This window comes from Alligator mississippiensis, chromosome 9 (genome assembly GCF_030867095.1).
Source record: "Alligator mississippiensis isolate rAllMis1 chromosome 9, rAllMis1, whole genome shotgun sequence".
NCBI lineage: Eukaryota > Metazoa > Chordata > Crocodylia > Alligatoridae > Alligator > Alligator mississippiensis.
The window spans coordinates 70,294,643-70,316,482 of record NC_081832.1 but is presented as its reverse complement, the minus strand read 5'-3'; the positions used below and the strand labels follow the sequence as shown (position 1 = coordinate 70,316,482).

The 21,840-nt window shown below is 47.9% G+C and overlaps 1 protein-coding gene across 5 annotated transcripts in view; it reads right to left on the bottom strand.

Moving 5' to 3' along the window:
• JADE2 (jade family PHD finger 2) overlaps nt 1-21,840 on the bottom strand; it is a 144,552-nt gene that overhangs the window by 52,727 nt on the left and 69,985 nt on the right. For all 5 annotated transcript variants that reach the window (XM_019478521.2, XM_019478518.2, XM_019478522.2 and 2 more), the window contains exon 5: nt 2,293-2,462. In XM_019478521.2, the coding sequence (XP_019334066.1) occupies nt 2,293-2,462 (170 nt within the window). The remainder of the gene's footprint in view (nt 1-2,292; nt 2,463-21,840) is intronic.

The window sequence follows — 21,840 nt, the reverse complement described above, 5'->3', positions numbered from 1 at the left end:
GTGGCCTGTGAACTGGTCCTGTGCCACTCACTTGGCCCACAGGGCTGCAAGGTTGAGCACCACTGCCCTAGTTGTTCAATTCCACTGCTTTTCCACCTAATTCAGCCCAGGTTTCCCCTGCCTGGTTCAGCAAGGACAAGACACGGTAGAGGCAGCATGCACATTTCCAGGGGAAGCTGTGGGCATGTACCTCACGGTCTCAAGGGAAAGCGCTATGATGATTAACTTTTGGGTATGGTCTTCGAAGGGGCTGCTGCTCAGCCCTCAGCTGTGTATTACTATTACAAACCTGCCCTGCTCTTAATTTCTCTCTTTTAAATTTAACGTAGCTCATGATGCAAGACAACGCGCTGTTTGTGACTGAGACAGCCGGCTTCTGGCAGGGTGCTGGCACCTCTCGCTTCCATGCCCTCTACAAACGGTTTCATCTCAGTCTTTCAAGTCACAATTAATGCAGAAACTCCACATCTGAGAGCCCACACAACCCACTGTAACCTGCCTTAACACAACTGTAAAGCAAGTCAAGTTGAACCCCACTCAACGGATTCTTGCAGAAGCCCAATCACTGGCCAGTGACCTTCTATGAGCTCTTGAAACATAGTACCACGTGATATCCATTCTGATTTCTCAGAAACAGAAACTTCATTGGTGAAGAGACAGGAACTTTGGTCCCTCTGAAGAGAAACAGCAACTTTTGGCACTGGTACTACAGCGGCGGTAGACCTGGGGCAGAATGCTGTTTGCCTTGTACAAAACCCTTGACCAGATCAGCAACATTTCAAAACCTGGGTGTGATACTTAGAGAGCTGGGGCTGTTAAAGTAGGCAAGCACAATTATGATACACTCTTGAGACTGCGGAAGATGTAGCACATTTAACAAGTAATCAAGCTCCAGAAGCACCTCCACAATGTTCTTATGTTCACAGTGATGAGGACATGGTATTTGGCTAGTAAGGCACTGGTCGGCCAAAGAAACTGAGACCTACTCAAGCCCAGAAAACAATAACAATCAGCAAATACAGGGGGCAACTCCTGAGCTAGCCTCTAGTCTGTGAGATCCTACCACAACACACAGGAGGGTGAACAAACACCGAATGTAGCCCAAGGACCGGAAGGCTGTACATGTGCTATTAAGCAATGAGTGAGTTTGTGTATGGAAGTGTTTTGTACCACGCCTGGTCCCACCCTTGTAGACCTTTGTATTGCTCCTGGGGAATTCCTACCGCTGTTGCTAAAGGGTTATGCTTTTATTATTAGTGATTTGCTGGTCTTCTCTTAGTGGTTGAAACCATGACACTGTAGACCTTATCCAACAAGGACTGGAAAACCCCCTCTGCAGTGACTGCCAATCTCACCCAGCTCTGACACCTGTACATTCTAGTTTCTGGACTAATACATCTGCCTATGACAAACAAAGCCACCAATACGCCAATTCCCAGCAGACACTGCGGTCAGCACACCCCTGGAGTTGCCAACACATGAGGAAGCATGGTCCCAGAGCAGAAGAACAGCACACAGCTGCTCTGGGGCTGGGCCCCATGAAGCGGCCTCTCCAAGGCTATGGTACACGTGGCAGCCACACTGCCTCTCTAGGATGTGTGCAGGGATGGGCACTGCATGCAGCATGGTCCTGGAGTGGCCAGGGTGGGTGCTGCATGAGACGGTTGGAGCCATCCGGCATGCCCCACATGCTGCCGACGGGTCCACTGAGACCCACAGACCGTAGCAGGAGATGGATGATAGGGTTCCTAGGACAGGATCTGGCCTACGGTCCGTATCTTTGCCACCTCTCCTTTAGAGTTATCTATTCAGAATGAGAAGTGCTTTTTCTTTCGAGTCCGCTTGTCAATTTAGCTCCCAAGCATGTGACCAGGACATCGATGATAAATACCTTTGATGTTGCTAGCGTTAAGGGAAGACAAGTCTAGCAGTGAAGATGAAGGTGGAGAGGGTCTTGCGGTTACAGCACAACAATGGGATTTGGGAGAACTGGATTCTATCATCCACCTGCAAACCAATCTCCGCACTCTACTGGGAGAAATCTCATGCCATTCCCCACTTCAGTCTAGATTTATACTTATCTCAGTGCTCCAAAAGCTATGTATGAGACAGGACTGTTGAACCACATGGGCTAAGCTCTGCTCAGCTTCTGCTGTTATCTCTTCTGGGGAGCTCTCACATTTTGAACAGAACAGAGGAGACCCCTGCCCTAAGGTCCTCAGGAATTTCCATCTTCCATGATTAATTAATAGGTACACCCCAGAGAAGCAGTAAAATGAAAAAAATACCTACCCATTTCCTTGAGCTCCATATTAACATATTCCAGCCAACAAGCATCAATCTCATCCAGGTCATAGCGGCTCAATCCCTGCGAGTATGTCCTGGTGGCCTCTGAAATCTCTGAGTCAGGCAGATCAGTTGGTGAGACCTGCACACAGGGACTCTCTAGCTGGGGTATAATCCTAGAAGGAAGAAAGCAAAGGATTAGAAAAAGCTAAGAAATCTGATGACAAACTACATCTCACTGAAACCCTATCTCTGACACTACAGGTGCTTAACTCTTAAGCCTATGAGCAGGCCAATTAGAATCAATCAGTCAATACTTACAGGTGTAAAATTAAGCATCTAAGTGCTTCCCAAACTTTTCCTCAGCATGACCCCATTTATGGCCCTATTTCCTCAGCATGACCCCATTTCCTCAGTATGGCCCCTCAGTCCCAACCCACAGCCCTCCATCCCCAACCCCGTCTGCTGATGTTGTGACCCCATTTGGGGTTGCAACCCAGTTTGAGAACCGCTGGACTAAGTGTTTGCATGGTAAGGGCCCCAGAGCACGAACTTTTCCAAAGGGACCAGTGATTCTGGACACCCCAGTTCTGTGGCTTGACTTGAGACATGTTAAAAGGACCTGCTTTTCAGGGAGCACTGGGGAAAACCCTGTGCTGGAACGATTTAGCTAGGGATGCTGCTGCCTTGAGTGTGAGGTCCCTTCCAGCCCTGCTTTCCTGCAACCCTACAACTGTATCGGTGCCAGGGTTTTTCTGCTGTAACTGTTTTGCCCAAAAAATCCCAACTGTTACTGATACTGTTTGCTGTTAGAAATCTGCGTATGTACCTGGCCTAACATGCAGCAATTCACATGTTCATGGATACGTGCTCTGTAAACACCAGGGTCTCTAGTCGTATGGCAACGACTTCACAAATGATGAGGACAGTGAGGATTCAGTAGAGCCAGACCCCCATGTTCCTCCCTCAAACACCAAAACCTCAACACTCAAGTGACTCGTGCTGCAGCTGCTCTCAGGACAGCAGGCTCCTGCAGTGCAAAAGCCTGGACAACGTAGGACCCAGGGGAAAGGCGGCCTCTTTCTCACACCTTAAATGAATTTACACTGTGTCATATAGGCTATCATTTTTCACTGCTTCCCAAGCCTCACTTGCATGCCATTAAAAGGAACATGTGACATTGTGGGAGACCCCCAGTGAGACTGGTACTTCAACAGGATGCCAAACCTTCTTGGTTATCTATCAGCCCACTGGGATCACTGCCATTGCAGGTGTTGTTTTTAATTGATGTGTTTGCATAAGCAGTGATTAAGTCTAAAGGATATGTGCCCAGCATCCTCTCAAAGGCATGGGGGGAGAGGGGGATAGCAGCTTTTAAAGGGCAATGACTGACTCCCCCTCCAATGCTGGCATTCCCTGTAGTTGAGAAGCAGGTGGTAGACAAGACAGCCCAAGTAGAGGGAGGGAAAGCAGCAATGAGCAATTACCCATCGTTAATTTTCATTTCCTTAAAATCAGAAGGAAAAAAGAACCCCCTGGGTAATAACGCGCTGTTTATAGAGGAGGGCCAGGGAAGGTATATAAAGAGCCAGATGCTGCTACTGCTTGAAAATTATTTTGCACTGCTTCTAGTCCAGGTGGGGTGGTTGCCATGAGATGAAAAAGAGAAGGCAAGCGTGTCATCTGCCAGGGAAACAGGACATGGCACCAAAACAAATCATTTGTGCTTATTTTTTTGGGAACGCTTTGATGTCTTTAGAAAGGAAAATCTGTCAAAACCAGGAAAATCTCCGTCTGACATTGATAAATGCATGGTTTGTAGGTACTGGGCAGGTTTTGTATTTTAGCACGGAGTGTCAAAAAGTACCATCCACAAGAGCAGGGCAGTGGACAGAGGGAAGAACAAGGATTCAGAAGGTCTTGGATACATTTCTGGTTTTGCAAGTCTTTCTGTCTCTTTGCAACCTGCACAAAGGGATGAGATTCACCTGTACCCTCAGAGGTCTCGGGAGGTCGACTCTGAGAGAAAGGACAGCCTAGTGGTTAAGGCACTGACTTAAGACTCCTGAGACCTGGGTGTAGTTCCCAGCTTTGCCCCAGATTCCTTGGGACAGATCACTGAGTCTCAGTTTTCCCATCTGTAAAATGGGGACAATAATCTCTCCTTTCTCTTACCCATTGCTTCATCTATAGTGCAAGTTGCTGGGGGCAGGGCTCTCTCACAGCATTGAGCATGGGATGCAATGGGAACTCAATCGTGGCTCTAAGCCCCCTCAGCACAACATTCATAAACGCTGGCCCAGCCCCACTGACACTCTCCAGCAAAAGTGGAAAATATAATTGTGTAAAGAATCTGAATGCAATGCCAAGGATTATCAATAAAGCCTCATGCACAGACAACATGAATACTGGTAAATGAGCCTGGCCTATAAACCTGCGTATGGACTGAAGCACCTGAAAATGCAGGCCTACAATCAGAGGTTTATTCGTTCAGATCCAGACCGTGCAGAATGGGGAAAGAGAAACTGAGCTTCTAGTAAAAGGACAGGTGGAACTGCCTGTCTGCTGTTTGGAAAGCTGACAGTTTAACTTCAGGATACGTATCTAGGGCTAAATACACTGCAGATGTAATGCCAGCAGGGCCAGTGAACTCTGCTGAAATGCAAGGAGGTTACACCTGAGATGCACTGTGCCCATGCTCTGCAATGGAGCCACGAGCAGCGCTGTGTTTCTTTGTGCTTGCTGGCCTGCTGCAGAGCAGAGAGCATGCCTGAGGTCCGGGATGTGCACAAGGAGTTTGGAATTTAGCGAGGAGTTTTCCAAACTCCCTCTAGGCCGCTGCAACCATCGAAAGTGCACAAAGTCCCCGTGGTTTAGCTACAAACCACTTGCAGAGATTTAGAGCCCGATTCTGTAAACACATACAGGAAAGACCTAGGCACATCTGGTGAGGGGGCTGTGGGGCTTGCTGAGCATTTCCATAGAGATTCCAGCTGCAGCAGGTAAGCCAGCTGTCCTCCTGACACACCTGGATGCACAGGGCGCTGCTACATAAGCACTCAAAGCAGCCTGTGCACTGCTGAGGGAATTGGGGACTTTCTCTTCTCCATGCAGGTGAGAGGCCTGTGAGAAAGGCGACCAAGGCTGGTGTCCAAGAGGGCAGATTCTCCCACCTGATATGCTTTCAGGCATTTTAGCTCTTTGATTGCCTCACTGTCCCATTACGTTCCCTAAATCCTGGCCTCAGTCCCTAGAACCATGTTAAACAAGCAATGATTACCAGGCAGTAATTGCTTGCAGTTCTACAGAGCCTTTCACCTCGGGATCCCCAAGTGCTTTTAAACATTAATGACTATTTATAGAGCCTCACAGCTTCCCAGTAAGCATTAGCAAGCCCAGTTCATAGATTAAGGGACACAACGTACAAACTCTTTCAAGGTTACAAAGCAAGGCAATGGCACAGCCCAGGAGTCCTGATTCCCATCATCTGCTTTAGCTCTAGGCTGCACTGTTTCAAAATAATCTGCTCTCCTCTCTCTCTTTAATGATACCACCCATCGCCAAGTCTGACCCAGGCAAGCAGCCCCACCTTGTCGTGCCATTAGTCACCCACCAGATCCCTGCGCCCAGCTAGGCACGGGGAGGAGCGCACGGTCATTCCAGACATTCCTTCTAGCCCAGCAGTCCCTCCTTCCCTCGCTCACAGACCACTGCCTGGTGCAGAGCCCCAAACTCACATTTGTGCTTGTCGGCTGAGTTAGCAGAAGGTGTGAGGGATCACTCTCAGCAGGCCTTACTCTATCCATCTACTTCGTTAGTCTTAGGGTGCAAACCTCCCCTGCCTTCCTCCCCCTCCACCCGGGAAAGGGTGTGCAGTGCAAAGAAGCCGGCCTGGCTCGCTGCCCAGTGCAAAGTTTCATAGATTCATAAATTGTCAGGGGCTGGAAGGGACCTCGGAGGATCATTGGGTCCAGCCCCCCGCACCAAGCAGGAAAGACAACTGGGGTCAGGGGACCGCAGGAAGGCGACTGTCCGGTTCCCTCTTGCACAGAGCAGACCCCGCAGCGCACCAAGCTGTGCGAGGCCATTTACAAGATTGCTCCTTAACTTTTGCAAGGGGGTTGGGAATTGCCCCCTGGGTTTCTATTTCTTTGTGCCTGCCCCCAAATCCCCGGCACCTCTGCCCTGGAAATAACACCACTGACAGCAGCCATCTGTAGGCCACTGCTTTTTCAAACACTGAATGTGCACACTGCTGCACGGTTTGTCGACTGGCTTCTCCCTCTGTGCTACTGTCCTACAATCACTGGGGCAGTCTGTACGACGGGCTGTTTTCCTACATTTTAGAGACTCCAGACAAGTTCAATGGGAGGCGAATATGGAGCAGCTGAATCTGGGCAGAGGACCCGTCCCTGTGGTCTAGGGCCCACGGTGCCAGTCTTCATTGCTCCGGAGGTAAAAACAGCATCACCAGTGTCACCATCCTGGGTGTTTAACACGATAGCTGATTCTTTCTTCGTTCCCTTCCCTTCTAAGTCAGGAGGCTTCCCGTTGCCCCCCCCGCACAACCCCACATTTCGGGAGAGCCACCAGGAACAACCACCGGAGAAGCTTTGTGTCGAGTTCTCTGTGGGAACCATCTATCTTTTTAGGAATTAAATACTTTCTCCTCGCACCAAAGAAATTAAGCCGTTTTTTCACTTCGTGTGGTTCCTTTATTCCTTCCTGTCTTGTGAGCATTGCTATAAGCCTGCTGGCAGCAACCTCCCACATGTTTTGATTCCAAAGTCAAACAAATAACCCTCCCCACGGCTAAATCTGCTTGCATCAATCTCCCCGCATTGTTCCCTGTGATATCAGAGCGGGTGGGGGGGGTTCCCCCCCATCAGAGCTCACTGAGGGGATCACTCAGAATAATCACGTGGGTTACTACCACTACAGGAAAGAAATAGCCAGCCCAAATCGTTGGATGTGCTGTGACCTCCGCGCACAGCGCTGGGAAACCTCATGCGAAAAAGCAGGCTACCCCAGCCTCTGCTGAGATGTGGTAAGCCAAGCGACGACAGCTATTGCAATCATTTACTTTGAGGGCTATCAGAAGGGGACAAGAAGCCAACGAAGCCCTCGTTATTCTTAGACTGCGATGCTAGAAGCAGAGGAGTGTGGTTGGTAAGGATCGTGCTACTTTTCCAAGGAGCTCGGGAACCTTGCCTCTTATTGAGGGACAGTTTCCACACTCCAGACAGAAAGGAGCTTGCTACACATGCCCGGGAAATGGGGGGAGCTAGAGATGGGCAAACACAAGGCTTTAGGTCCGCGACGGGGCACTCTGTCAATGCATTCGGTCCCAAATATGCTCCCTACATGCCAACCACTGCACCGCTAACACCCTGTGGAGGCGGGGGAGAAATGAGCCCTGGCCCGTTCTATTGTGCACATGGCGTCCCCGGAAAAAGAAAGCTGGCCCTGAGATACCATGCAATGATCGCATGCCCCCTCCTCTTTAAAGAAAGCAGTGGCCCTTGTGCTCAGTAAAGAGTATGCTGTTCATTAAATACCCTGGCAAGTTGCATAAGTGCACCCCAGGGATCCAATAATCTTTAGCAGAAGGTACTGGCCTTTCCTGGAGGGCTGCCATGCAGCAAAACTGATCAATGGTAAATGTGGGTGAGCAAGATGGAGGATGTGGGAGGAAAGGCATTAAATCCCTGATAAGGAAATATTCAGGGCCAAATTCCCATCTCCTCGACTCCTTTACATCAACCCCTGACCCTGAAGCAGAGGTGGCCGTGATCTGCCTATGAGTCACTGTTCTGCACTTGGATGCAGTCTGTGCTTTGAGAAACTCAAAGGATGGGGCCTCTTCTTCATGCACTGAATTAATTTAATGCTTTGTCTTGCCTGGGATGAATTCAGAATCATCAGCTCGGCTACCAGAAGCTGAGTGCTGCTTCCCTGGCAGGCTAGGTTGCAATTGCTGTCCACACCTTGCTGTCCACACCTTGCTTCCATCTACTATTTCTCAGGCCTCAGAGGAATCAAGGAAGCCTGTCTTCATCAGGGAAGAGGAAGCTTATGAGTCCAATACTTCCTCTCCCTTATGGCACAGAGCACTCCTCTACTCCACGCTTGGGCATACTTGCACCTGCAGGCATACACAATGCTGCCGTGGGATGCTCCTCATACGCCAACTGTTATACAATATAAATGGAAACTCACTCCCTGCCCTGCAAACCAAGACTATCTGGAAATGCTTTTGTGATGCAGGACTAAACATACAGCAGCACTGTCAACTACAAGACTCCCACTGATTTCAATGTGTATTACACTGGACTCTTAGGATCATCTTGGAAACGCTAAGTCTGATTAGGGGCTAGATCTTCCACTGATTGAAATCAGCACATACCAGAACTACTTCAGCTACACCACAGTTACATCAGTGGAGTAACTCTGGGGTTTGGTATCCATAAAATCCAAATGATCAGAATCGGAGCACAGGACTCCTTGCAACCCCAGACTCATGCCCTCAAGGGGTCAGTTCACTTGTTCATCCTTCCAAGTTGGATCAAGTGTGCCCCATTCATCCCAACAGCAGTGGTATGTCTCTGTTATCTGTGAAGTTAACCCTTATTTTACATCAGCATAGATAAGAGGAGAACTGTGCTCTGGGATGCGACGTTGTTTGCTGTGGGTCAGATCCTGCAATCTCAATGGCCTCTAACATCAGAGAGTCACTGGTCATTTACAGAAGGAATCAAAACTCACGGTAGGGGTGTTATCTTTTATTAGACTGATTAGACGTTTGCCAAAAAAATTCTTTATTTGCAAGCTTTCAGGCACAAGCAATTCGTTTAAAACAAGTAATATACAGTGATTTTGGTCCTGTCAATAGATAACGTAGATATGAACTTAGGTAAGACAGTCAACTGAGGTCCTGTCTGTTCTGTGCAGATGTCAGGCACCCAAAGCACCATTTGTAAGAAGAGCAGGGATACCCCTGCTAAAATGTCCTCTTCCCTGTGCCACACGCTGTTGGCAGGCTGCACGCTACCCACTGTTATGGGAATCCTAAAGGAAGCCGCTGCAAAAACGGGACTGAATGAACAGCGTGTGCAGTGCTCTGGCATATGTAGCAACCAAAGGCATCACACATCATTCCTGGAGATTCGTTCTGAGCACTGTGTAATGAGAACCACAAGGAAGGGCAGAGAAGCTGCTTCATCTGCCGTAAACTTTCTGGATTGGAAATGAGCAGGCGCTTGCTGTCAATTCTCCCTTGTTCCTTGGCAACTTTCTGGCATTATGTATGACACTTGCCATGTACATGTCAACAGTGTCACCCATAATGACATGCAACCACAGGAAGAGCTAGAACTGAAAAGCAGACTGCGGTGCCAGCTTTGACACAGCTCTGCAAATTCAGGAGCTGAAGCTTGCAGCAAAATTTGCACAGATCACATTTCCTCCTTGAAATATCACATCATGACACAAATGTCAATATACAAAGATGCTGCAAGGAACAAACAAGAAAACAGCAAGATACATTATCGCATGACATCCTTCAGCAAAGCATCTGCGCTTGAGATCTCTGATCGTGCACAATCTGTGCACTTGACTATCCTTGTACATACACGGGTGCAAATGGGGAATGAAGCCAATGGGTTATTCCGGGGTAAATGAAGCGAGAATTGAGCCAGCTCAATTTTGCTTAACGTTTATGTTAAAATGGGGCTGCCAAAGATTTCAACATAGGAAAGGCATGCATCTGCACACCGACAGGGATGCAGCTGCAGGAGCAGGCTGGGTGAGGTTAGTGACCAGCACAGCCATCTCCCCCTGTGGCGCAGAAAGGAGGCTCTCCTCTGAACAGGTGCATGTGGCAGGAGGGGTGGAAAGCGCTGCAAAACAGTAAGTGAATGTTCACTTTATCTATGAGATGGGCCCAAGCGGAGTTTGGATACATTTCCCCTGTTGCAAACTGCAGAGTTATTCTCTTACCAGAAAAAGATCCCTTTTGAAGGGAAACATGGTGCTGATTCACAGCCCCTAACAGGAGTCCATGGCTGACTTCTGTGTATGTAGGTACTGCGTGTGCCCCCGTGTCTGTAGGACTGCTGTCTGTCTGAGTGCTATCCTGCCCATCCCACAGTTGTGCAACTGAGGCACAGAGAGACTCAAGTGATTTGGATTTCCAAAGGTCATAAAGCTGGAGGCAGAGCAGGAGATTGAATCTGGGACTCCCAACTCTCAGGGAAGCGGGGAAAAAACCTCCTGTCATCCCAGCAGCCACTCCATGCGCAGTCATCAGATCACCGAACTTCACCTCCAGGACCAAGACAGGAGGTGATGCAGATGTTGGAGAAGGCAACAGCATGGTAGTCTGGACACCTGGGTTCATATCCTTCCCCATTGATTTGCTGTGTGAAGTGCCAGTCACCTAACCTCTCTGTGCTTCAGCTTCCCCACTGCTAAACTGAAGATAAGGAGCCTATGTACTCATATAAATTGCTTTGACATCTCAGGAACAATATGCAAGCAGCGTTTCACGAAAAATCCAGGAAGGGGTATTTCAACCAGCAGATGCAGCGGGAAGAAACCTGCACCCATCAGCTAGTGAGCCATGCCACTAATGCGCTAGGGACGCCCATCCAGTTTCCTGACCAGGATTCTGGAAGATAAAGAATCCCTCCCACTGAGCCCAGCACAGTCTGGGGTCAAGCTGGAGGACCTGATGAGTCCTCTATGAATGTCTATCCAAGCAGGAAGAAGCAATGAAGTTCAGACCTGCATGCATTTGTACTGAGTCTCACTATTTGATTTAAGGAGCTCCCAGTCACCTAGATCATAGGGGTCACTAATTTAACATGCTTGGATACAGCCAGCACTGATACTGATTTTACTCCTCCATTTCCCAGCTAGCTCAATGGAGCAAAGCAAAAAGTCTCCAGTAAGTCATAGGCATAATCAGCACAGGGGGGTTAAAAAGAAGGCTTAGTGCCAGTTTGGAAAAAACAACCAGCACCAATTAATATTTCTTTTTAATGGGTTCAAGAGATGTCAAAACAGATACAGGGAACTACACTGAGCACTCAGGCCTTAAGCCTTCATTAATCCTAGTTATATAACTTGCTTACTGAACAGCCAGCTCCAACAGGTGACACTTTGAAATATGTCCAACTGGTGATGCTCGAACTGTTGGGCTTTGAACCTCGGCAGAGAGAAGAGTTTATTTTTAGCCTGACATAAAAGTGCAAAGATGAATGTCCTGTGTGCATATCAAAGGGACAGCACAGGCAATTTCCTGTACTGACAGCCACCGGCAGGCACAGAGGCTGATGGAGATATAAGTGCAGACTGCTGGTGGCTGGGGGAATCCTTTATGTATTATCCGTAAATAGGACAGTGACCCATGGTATTTGAGGTTTCATGTTCAGAGTGCTGGTGGTTTACAGGGAGTAAGACATGCACAAACCTGTTCATGTTCACTGGGTGCTGATCTGCACTATGCCCGTGCATGGCTCTTGAGCCATACTCTTGTAGACGGGAATGTCAACCATAACTGCCACCCCTGAGCTACTGAAAAGACCCTTCACTGAGCTTTGCAATCATGTGCCTACTGCTAGTAACCAGTAAGTTAACTACCCGGTGGGCGCATCTACACATGCATTTACTCTGGCCCAAATTTACTCAGGTGTAAAATACTCTGGAGTAAGGGGTTTTGGGCATGCGTCTACACATGCCAGGATTAGGGAGAATATTTGCACCAAGTTCCCTGAAGCCCTGCAATGAGCTCCTGCTGCCACCAGGGGGAACTCCAGGCTCCCCCTGGGTGCTGGCCAGGGAGCACAGGGCCAGGAAACAGGTGTCTCCTGGCCCCCGGGGGCTGCCTGCTGCTGCGGCAGGAACAATGTCCCCCTCCCCAATGTCCACCTGCCCTGGCGACAGGGAGCTTCTGGCCCTGGTCCAGGGAGGGGCAGGTCCAAGCCCCCTGCCCCGATCCACAGGCAGCTAGCAGCTAGCTCCCTGCTACCTCTCCCACTGGTGGATTGGGATCTACCCCATCACTGCAGCTCTTTCCAAGCCCCATGCCTCAAACACCCGATCAGGGCTTGGGGCTGGGACCTGCCCCTGACAGGGAAGTCTGCATGTGCAGCTCAGAGCTGGCCAGGGACTTCCTGAAACAGGACAGTTCCCAGACACCGCCAGGCTGCACGTGTTTCTCTGTGCAGCCTAGGGCTGGCTGGGAACTGTCCCCAGGCAGGGAGCTCCCAGTCCCTGCTCACCGATCACAACTGTGACTGCGGAGTGGGGGCTGGGGAGCTTGTTCCTAGCCCCCACTCTGCAACCACGGAGCTGGGGCTGGGAACAAGCTCCCAGCCCCTGCTCTGCAATCGGGGAGTGGGGGCTGGAAGCTCCCTGCTGCTGAGGCAGGGGGACACTGTCCCCACTCGGGCACAGAGGCTGGGGAGCTTGTTCCCCACCCAGCTCCATGAGTGTGAAGCTAAGGGGGAACAAAGAAAAGGGTCTCCCAGCTCTCCACTCCCTATTAGAGCAGGTGGAGCAGAGGCTGGGAGATGAGGATCTCCAGCCTTCGCTCTCTGATTACCATCTGGGAGCAAGGGCTTGCAGCTCCCTGCTGTTGGGGAAGGGGCTCATAGTCCCCACCCGGGCTCCTGTGGCAGAGCCTGCCCTCGCAGCAGGCAGCTCCCGGGGGCAGGGAGCTATCTCCCACCTCCTGGTGGATGGCTGACTGGGACCAGATTTTGCTCCTGGTCAGGTGTCGCTGTCTACACAAGCACTAAGTCACTGGTAGCAAATTTACTCAGGATTAGGGAGGTTTACTGCACAGCAAGGATGTGCACATGTAGACGCACATGCTTGCTTCGCAGTAAACTACGCTAATGCGAAGTTAAGCGTCTTGTGTAGACGCACCCAGTGAAACCTAAAAATACAGTAAGATTGTATTTAACACATGGTTTTGCAAAGGACCTAATAACTAACTTTCAGAGTGTAATCTACTGCAGTTAACGTCGATATCTGTAATAAAGCACTCAATTATGGTTCCTCTCACATTTCAACTTTTAAATTAGTTTCCCAAATTTAAAATGAAATTAAATTCACCGGACACTTTTTGCCCCTTACCTGTTAGCTGATTATTAAGAACATATTTATTTAGATGCAAAGATATAACAGATACGGTGCACGCGGCACAGTTACTGATCCTCAATAAGTAAGTTTCAAACAGGTCTTTGGTGTCATGAAATGTGCCTAGGTTAAGTCTAAATCAAACACACGTTGGATCAAGTAACTAAAGCATTACTTTGATTGTCTGTTACAACATGATACTGGTTGCCCAACTCTTTTTCACCTGTACTTTACAGACCATTACTAACTTGCAGCTGGGTAAGGAATCTGTATGAATACAAAGTGCATCCTGCAAAAAGAAAACTTAATGTGGTTCGGCATTCCCCCTTCTAGGTGGGACTCTAGTACTTTAATGCCAATTCACTGGACTCACACAGACAGCTCCCCTACCCCGTGGATCCTGAAATGTTTTGCAAATGTTCATTTGGTGACTCTCAGTGTCTCTTGGAAATAGGTCAACAACCATCAAACCATTATAAAGACAGGCAAACTGATCTTCTGAGCAGACAAGTAACCAAACCAGTCACGTCACTGGCAGAGCCCAGTGGAGATGAGTCTCACTCTGAAGCCTTTGCTCAGCAGCTCACATTTGAGAGAGTAAAGCCAAGATGTCTAAAAGTGAACCTAGCAGCACCTATTAAGAACAAGCAGAGATGCTTGCCTCTGTGCTATACTGTGTCCCTACACGTAACAAGCAGATTCTGAGACCGATGTTGCTCTGGGGATAAAAAGCACATTTCATGCAGTCTTATAAAATGCAAAGAATTTGGCCCTACCCGTGTAACAGCTGAAGCTCTAAAATGTCTCAGGGCCGTACTGGGGAGCACTACAAAGCACACCAGGTCTGCTCCAGACACACTACCTCCCAAAACAGAGGCTGCCTTCGTACGGTGTTGTGCATGTGCTCATAACCTCATTCACTCAGAAGAGTACAACCACCTGACACCCCTTCGGGGAGGCGGTGTCCGCAGGGCCGCCACGCTTCCCCGTGGTACTTTCTAGCACAACCTTGAGATGGTATAGACATGCCCAAAGATTCACGAAGACAAACTCTGGAGCTCCTATCTTACCCTGAGATCACATGGATTCAACAACCCAGACCCAACTTCAACCTTAGCAGTGAGACACTGACAGAGACAAGCGGAAAACTGGGGGTCTAAAATAACTGCTTTTGCCTCTGCTGGTTTTACAATACTATAACGCTTTTGACTTCCGCAGAATTGCATCTGACTGGTACTGGTAGGAGGAGATCGAGTCTGGCTCCCGAGTCTTGCTTTCCTGAGGCATTATATTGCACCTGTTGCAAAAATATCCGAACATGGATGTTCTGTACCATGGCATGCTCAGAGCTGCCAATGAACGTGGCTTGACATAAAGCTTCAAGGAAGGTGCAAGCAGGGGGTGGTGCGTTTTCTGAACAGTTATAATAAAAACACTTCAGTGAGATTTTACATGGAGTCTCCTCCCTCCAGCCTACCAACAAAGAATTACAGCTAGAGGTGCCTGGAAGGTCCACTTGCATGTAGACAACATCACTTTTTGGTTCTCTGGGAACCACTAAACAAGGCGCCAGATTCTCCCCGTCTACCACCTTGTGCAGCCAAGTAGTTCACACCTGGGCAAAGGGAAAGTAAAACCATGCTGAATCACAGTAGCAGGAGTGCAAATGCACATCCTCCGTTCACTTTCCCCTTTCTCCTGCTAGGTTCCTTTTTTGGAGTAAATGTTGTGCTGTGTTTCCCCGAGCGTCCAACCTTCCCGCTGCTCCGTGCTTTGCGCTGACAGCTCATCTCACAGTGACGCTGATGCAGCGGATAGAAGTGGATACTGAAATACCCTGTATGTCTTGAGGCCGCACAACAAATAGGCCACTGCTGTGTCGCACCAATGTGCACTGACCACCCGGGCAACTGGGTTTCTTTGATGATGAAATCCCAGGCATCTCCTAAATGCAGACTGGCAAACGTATGGAATGATGTCATGGCTGTTTTGGAAATAACTTTCCTTTGGGAGGAATGAACCGAGGGCTCAAAACTCATCTCACTAAGGCCTTGTCTACACCAGGAGAGTTGGCATTAATAATCACTATTTCAACAGTGTCTGCTAATATGATTTATATACATCTTGCTTGGCTGATCTGAAACCTGTGTGTAGATCGAGAACAAGTCCTCACCTCACCTAGAACTCTTGCTTCAATATGAGGATTTCACGGCTCAGTAACGGCCAGGTAAACTGTATGTGAACCGTTAAAACGATGTCTGATTATCTAACAGTTTACACGGGAGCTTAGAAGGCACCGGCAGGGTGGCCGGGACGGGCTCCTGAACTCGCTCGCATTGATAAATAGTATTGCTAAGAGTCAGCCTTCTTGCACGCTCATAAACACACCAAGATTTGCAGTATACAAATGTATGGGATCAGGGACTGCAGAGACGGCTTCCCAAGACGACGAGGTACAATGAAAGCAAGAGTCTACAGTTTAATAAAAGACTGTGACCCTTTAGAAAAACCTGCGCCTGTGATTTATAGCAGTATAAAAAACTGGCCATCCAGGCTCCCCTTCCACTATAAACTACGGGGAAATTGGTGCCCTTAAAGCCATAAATCTCAAGAATAAGGCAAACGTGCTCACAGAATCAGAAAATGAAGAGATGATTTAAGTTGCCGAAGTTTGCCTTTAAAGGTGATGGGGCATCTTCGGTGTTGTAACGCGCAGCTCGGGATCGCAGAGCAAATTCTCCCGCGAAGGCAGGAGAGACGCTACCTTCGCGGGCGACAAGGAACGTTACTAAAAGGAACAACAGCCCTGTGCTCTGAGTCCTCACATTCCTGCCAGCAGCTTCCCTTTTAAGTCCTGCCTGGGCTTTCACAAACAGCGTTTCTTTGTGCTCCGCAAACTATCTCCCCTTTGAAAAATCCCTCCTCGTGAGCTGTCCCTGCTGCAGCGCTGACGCCCGCTCCTTGAACGAGACGCTCGAGAGATCGGAAGGAAAAACGGCTTCCTAAAATACGTGGGGACTTCACCACGCAGCCATTTTGTCTTATGCTTCTCCGATTCCGATGCCCAAGCTGCCTGCACACGAATGCCAGACACGTTGCCATGGTTATCTGTGTTGTGTTAAAGGGTCCATGTGGGGACCGATCCCAAAGCTAATCAACCTCCCTTGCTGATGGCCCTAATCGTTCTTTCAAGTGCAATTTGTCAGGCAAATGAAGGCTGCTGCCGTTCGGCTTCATTCACATTTCCACTGGCTGACTTATAAACCTGGAAGATCTACGCAGGCTGGCGGAGGTTTTGCTGGCATCAGGCCATAACCCTGTTTCACTTGGGAAGTGATTTTATGCTGCTCAAACACACTGCAGTGGAAATGCATCTCTGTATTCTAGAAAACCGGGGGAAAAAACAAAACACAGAGGCCATCCGTGTTAGCCTGGCGTTTTCATACTGCTCCAAACTCAGCACCTGCCAACGCTGGTTTTACAAACCCATTAGCAAATTAAGCAATCCTTAGTTACAGCATGGGTGTGAATATGGGGGGAACGGGACCCTCAATTTTAATTAATAACAGCACCTCGCTAGGCTTTCATGGGTCTGGCTGGGAAGATGTCTGTGCCGGTCCCTTAGAGTAGAGTTGTGCTGTCAGAAAACAGAAAGGCTTTCCATTCACAATGATACTTTTAAGTTAAAAAAAGGAACTGAATATGATATCGGCTGTGTCCCAACTCCTACCATTTTAAAGCAAGTCTTGAAATAATCTTGTCTATCTCTCTAATCCCCAGATCCAGGATCAGGTGATTAAATGACAACCTCAGTTTTTATTCCAAGGGAAAAAGGGAGCTTATAGTTATTGTGGTTGCAGAGAAAATACTGAAACGCAATCCCTGATGGCTCACTAACAAGCTACTCAATGCCTTCCCTCCATTTTTTTAACCTCATGGTTTCTAAAACAAGCTTATTAATTCCTGGGATCTGATCAGGGGTGCAGGCTGTAGCCGTGTTGGTCTAAGCACATCGGCAGACAAGGTTCTTTGGGTGAATCTGATCTCTTTTATTAGACCAACTTAAATAGTTGGGGGGGAAAAAAAATTGTTGTTGGAAAAAAATAATTCTGGGATCTGATCAGACATTTGAGGGTTTGGGTTTGGCAACACTCAATTATGTTAACAGTGCCCTTAAAGGAGGGATCTGCCTGGCCTGTTTCTACAGTACTATTTGAGGAGGTGCTTATAGGGATACAGGACTGAAGCAGACTACATATTAGATGGATAGAGAGATGCCTGGAGAAGCGGTTTTCCAAAGGGTGGTAAAATACCCATTTGCTTTCCCTAGGACCAGGGCTATGGTAATTGGACTGACATTCTGCCCTGGTTTGAGAAGAGCCTCTTGCCAGCTGCCAACTAAGGGTATGTACAGAAGCGCCCATGCACATTTTACAGTGCTGTAATTTAGAGCACTTTTATAGCACTATAAAGTTACAGTGCTCTTAAAAACAACAGAAGTTTTTTTGGCGGGGGGCCTCAGAGCCTCCCTGCACTTTCCAGGCTAGGAGGCAGGGGCACTCCACAGCCTCCTGGGGCTTCTCCACGGGTCAGAAATTTGACCAGCGTACAGAAGTGACTTAAAGCACTGTAGGTTGGTAAAGTGCTGTAAAATACAGTACTTCAAATTTAATACTTCATTTAACAAGGGCTAATTTAAAGCACTGTACCCATTTTTAAAGTGCTGTAAAGCTGTGCATTTCTATTAAGTCACAGCAATAAAGTGCTTTAAATGGTAAAAAAGGCAACTTCTGTACACACCCTAAGGCACAAATATGCTGCTTGCTTCCACCCTGCATCAATCTTGTTTTGAGAAAGAAAACAAAAGTCAAGCTCTTAATTACCAGAGCTCCTGCTTCCTTTTATCTGTACTGACGGGTGTCTATTGGGTTGCTTAAAGGCCTTAACCTTCTCTTTTCTTTTAAAATCAAATAGTCAGGTGAAGAGAAAACTCAATGCTGTGAGCTCGTTACTATGCAACTTGTAGAGCATCCAGTTAAGCTCAGCTTCTTTGCAACCTCAATAGGTTTCCTTAATTCAAATGTCAAAGGAGGTAAATGATGAAAAGGCAGCTCTCCAAAATCCTCTTTTTGCTGAAGACCAGGCATTTCATCCATTACCTGGAGCTTTCCCATCCCTGAGGTTTTACTGGATTTGCTAGTTTGGTTGTTAGTCTCATTTGGGGTTTTAGATTCAGAGATGCTTTTACAGCGAGACACTGGTTAGTTCCAGGCTCCATGGATCTTCTTCATGCTGAACTAAATGGACCATTACGACAAATGATCACACCTGATGGTTTTGGCTGAGACCAGCACATGAATACTGAAGGTTTCATGATGCCACCTGTAATAGAAAATCAAAAGACAGCCACCTCCTGACAAAGTGGCAAGGTCCAGACTGTGCTCCTATGCAATCCAGCAACGTCGGTGGAGTTCCATACATGCCACCGAGGAAATGTGTCCCACACACTGTAATGAGCTTCCCTGCACACACTGGAAAAACCTAGCAAAGGAAGTGCCAGGACTTGGCAGGGTGGGTGGGAATGGGCAGGAGCATGCCTGGAGATGCTGTCCCTTCCTTTCCAAGGACAGCATAAGCATCATGCTCCCTAAAGGTTCAGAGAGGCTGCCACAGCATCCCCTGAGGTACAGCACCCCTTGAGCTCTCCCTGTATTGTCCCCCATAGGTGGCCGAATGACTGAGCCACAAAGGAAGATAAAAGCAGTGGACGTCAGAATGTGCTCTGAAAGCCCCTGAATGAGCTCTTTTAAGTTTAAATTGGGGAACAAAGCAACGTTATGTAGCGATACACCCGCTATGCAGAGATGCAAACCATAAACTAGATAAGATTCATGAGTTTTAAAGGCTCCCTGTGATGTGTATGGAGTGATAACAGAATAGAAAGGACTAAGTGTGACCCTTGGGAAGGGCTGAAAAATGTCATAGGGACTGGGTGGCTCATACCTGTAAAGAGGGATCTTTAAAAATGACCCAAAATAGGAAAGGGGGGAGAGGGGAGGAGAGGATAAATAATGCCAAAATGGCAAATGAAAACATTAAAGAAATAAATGCAATGGCCTAAAAGTGAGTAGGTAAAATATAGGTGCATTAAAAAAATCATTACTCCATTAGAGCAATGTGATTGTTCTCTTCATCTCCAAAACAGGTCCTTAAAAAAATATCACACTGAAACCTGATGGCCAGGTCCTGCAACAGTGTTCCTGGGTGAAAACTGAGTAAAGGAAGAAGGATCTCTTGAAACTGCCATATAGACCAAGGGACTCCAAACCCGGCATGTAGAAATGTATGTGTATATTTTCATGCGACTGCACGGCATAACTGGATGTCTTTCATGCACTCGAGCCACCCTGAAAATATCAACCCGAGTGCCAAGCTCTCTGCTGAAGAGTTCTGCACAGGGTAAATGGAAAGTTTCCAGGCCAACTTACACCTTCTGGGCTTCAGAGCTTTTAGCGATAGACTACTAAGTCAAATCCAGCCTCAAGTCAGTGCTGATCAACAGACAAGTTCTGAGGACCACTTGGTACTTTATGTGAAATGATATGCTACAGGGACTCATGCCCACGTCACAAACCTTTCCTACAACTGGCACTGCTGTCTAAGGAGAGATACTAAGGGCTGTATATGCCAGGGGTACTAAACTATCCTCGCACCCTTGGAGGCGGTTCCCCAGGTATGGCAGTCAGGCATAAATGAAGGATCCTGATGCTCTGTGATACAGAGTACACTGATCCATGGTGCTGAGCAGCTGGAACTTCTATTTTAGATGACAAACTATTTAAAATAGAGATCCCTTATGTCTTATGTGCCACGGCGCACAGTTTCCAAAGAACAGCTCTTCCAGCGTTAGCAGTTCTGGAGCTATGGAGCGAGCCAGCAAAATGGGCCAGGTCACCGAGCTGCAAAATGGAAATCCACTCTGAGGATTTGGGTTCCTGGAGGTTGGGGATGAACTAGATGATCTTCCAAGGTCCCTTTCAGCCCAAATGTCTATGACTCTATGAAACACAACCCTGCCGCCTGGTTTACAGGGCTTGGCATGGGATCAGCCTCTCTAGCTGACCCAAGCCCCTGAGGACAATTCCCACCTGCCTCCTTTAAATCCCCTGCAAGACCCACAAGGATCCTTCTTCCAGGCATCCACAGACAGCTGAGATAAAGTGATCCTGAAAGGAAAGGAAGGAAGGGAAAGTGGTTGTTTGTAAGGAAGAACAAGGAAGGGAATTTACCCTGAATCAATGAGTATTGAACACAGGCTGATGCCCCCAGATGCTGTGGTCCAAGGTATGAGGATAGAAGATCTGTGAGACACAATGGAAGCAAAGCTATAAGTAGCAGCTGGCTCTGTGGGTCTGCTTATGGATGACTGTGTCTGCTTAGGGTAGACTAATGGCAGCTGATTGAACACTACAGTAGTATCACCGCCTGAGCAGGTTAATACATTTTTTCCATTTAAAGCAGTGAATTCATGACAGGGGTGGGTGTGAGCTGATAGGCAGAGGACAGAAATGACTCATCTCAGGGAGATGTTCATAAGTGATATTAAAACAGGAAAACTCTGAGGGCTCAGATCAGGGCATGGCAAAATGGCCTGTTATAGCTTCCCATTTAATCTGGATGGATTCCCTGAAAAGATGACAGAGAGCAGAACTGGAGTGCCTGCCTCCCTCCCACATGTCACCGATCTCTGACGCAGCTTGAAAAAAATAGTATTTGTTTATAGCTCAAAAGAGGCGAGCACAAAAAAACCCAACAAGGAAGTGATGGCAGGATGGCTCTGTGGGTGAGGGACCAACCACTTACAGTGCAGTCGGAGGAAACCTGAACTTATTCTCTCTTGCAGCTACATTTATCATCACCTTATCTCAAAGCACACAGAAAAGTCTACCTCTTGCAAGGCAGTGCTGGAGCTAACATTACTCATAAGCAATGCCAATAATTTAAATTTGCCCGTATATATTTCTTTGGTGCTCAGAGCTCTTGAAACACATTATAAACAGGGGGGAGGCAGAACTTCGTTGCTTCTGCTTAGTAAATGGGATAAAAGAAGCTCAGGGAGGAGAAGAGATCTAATCAGACAGCAAACCTATGGCAGAGCTGGAAACAGAACTCAAGTCCCTTGGCCTGAGCTCAAGCATTCTCGGCTTGATGACTGACTGACATTCCCTTCGTCCAGAAGTCAACGTGTCCTGTTATTGTTTGCGATAGGCTGACATGCTATAAGGCTGGGAAAGGAAATTCATTCTTGACCACATAAAAAAAATCAGCAAAGTTCTCTGGGTGGAAGGAGAGAGGAGTCAGCAGCATGAAGTCACAACTAACTTCAAGATAGGTACGTAGGATCTGAAA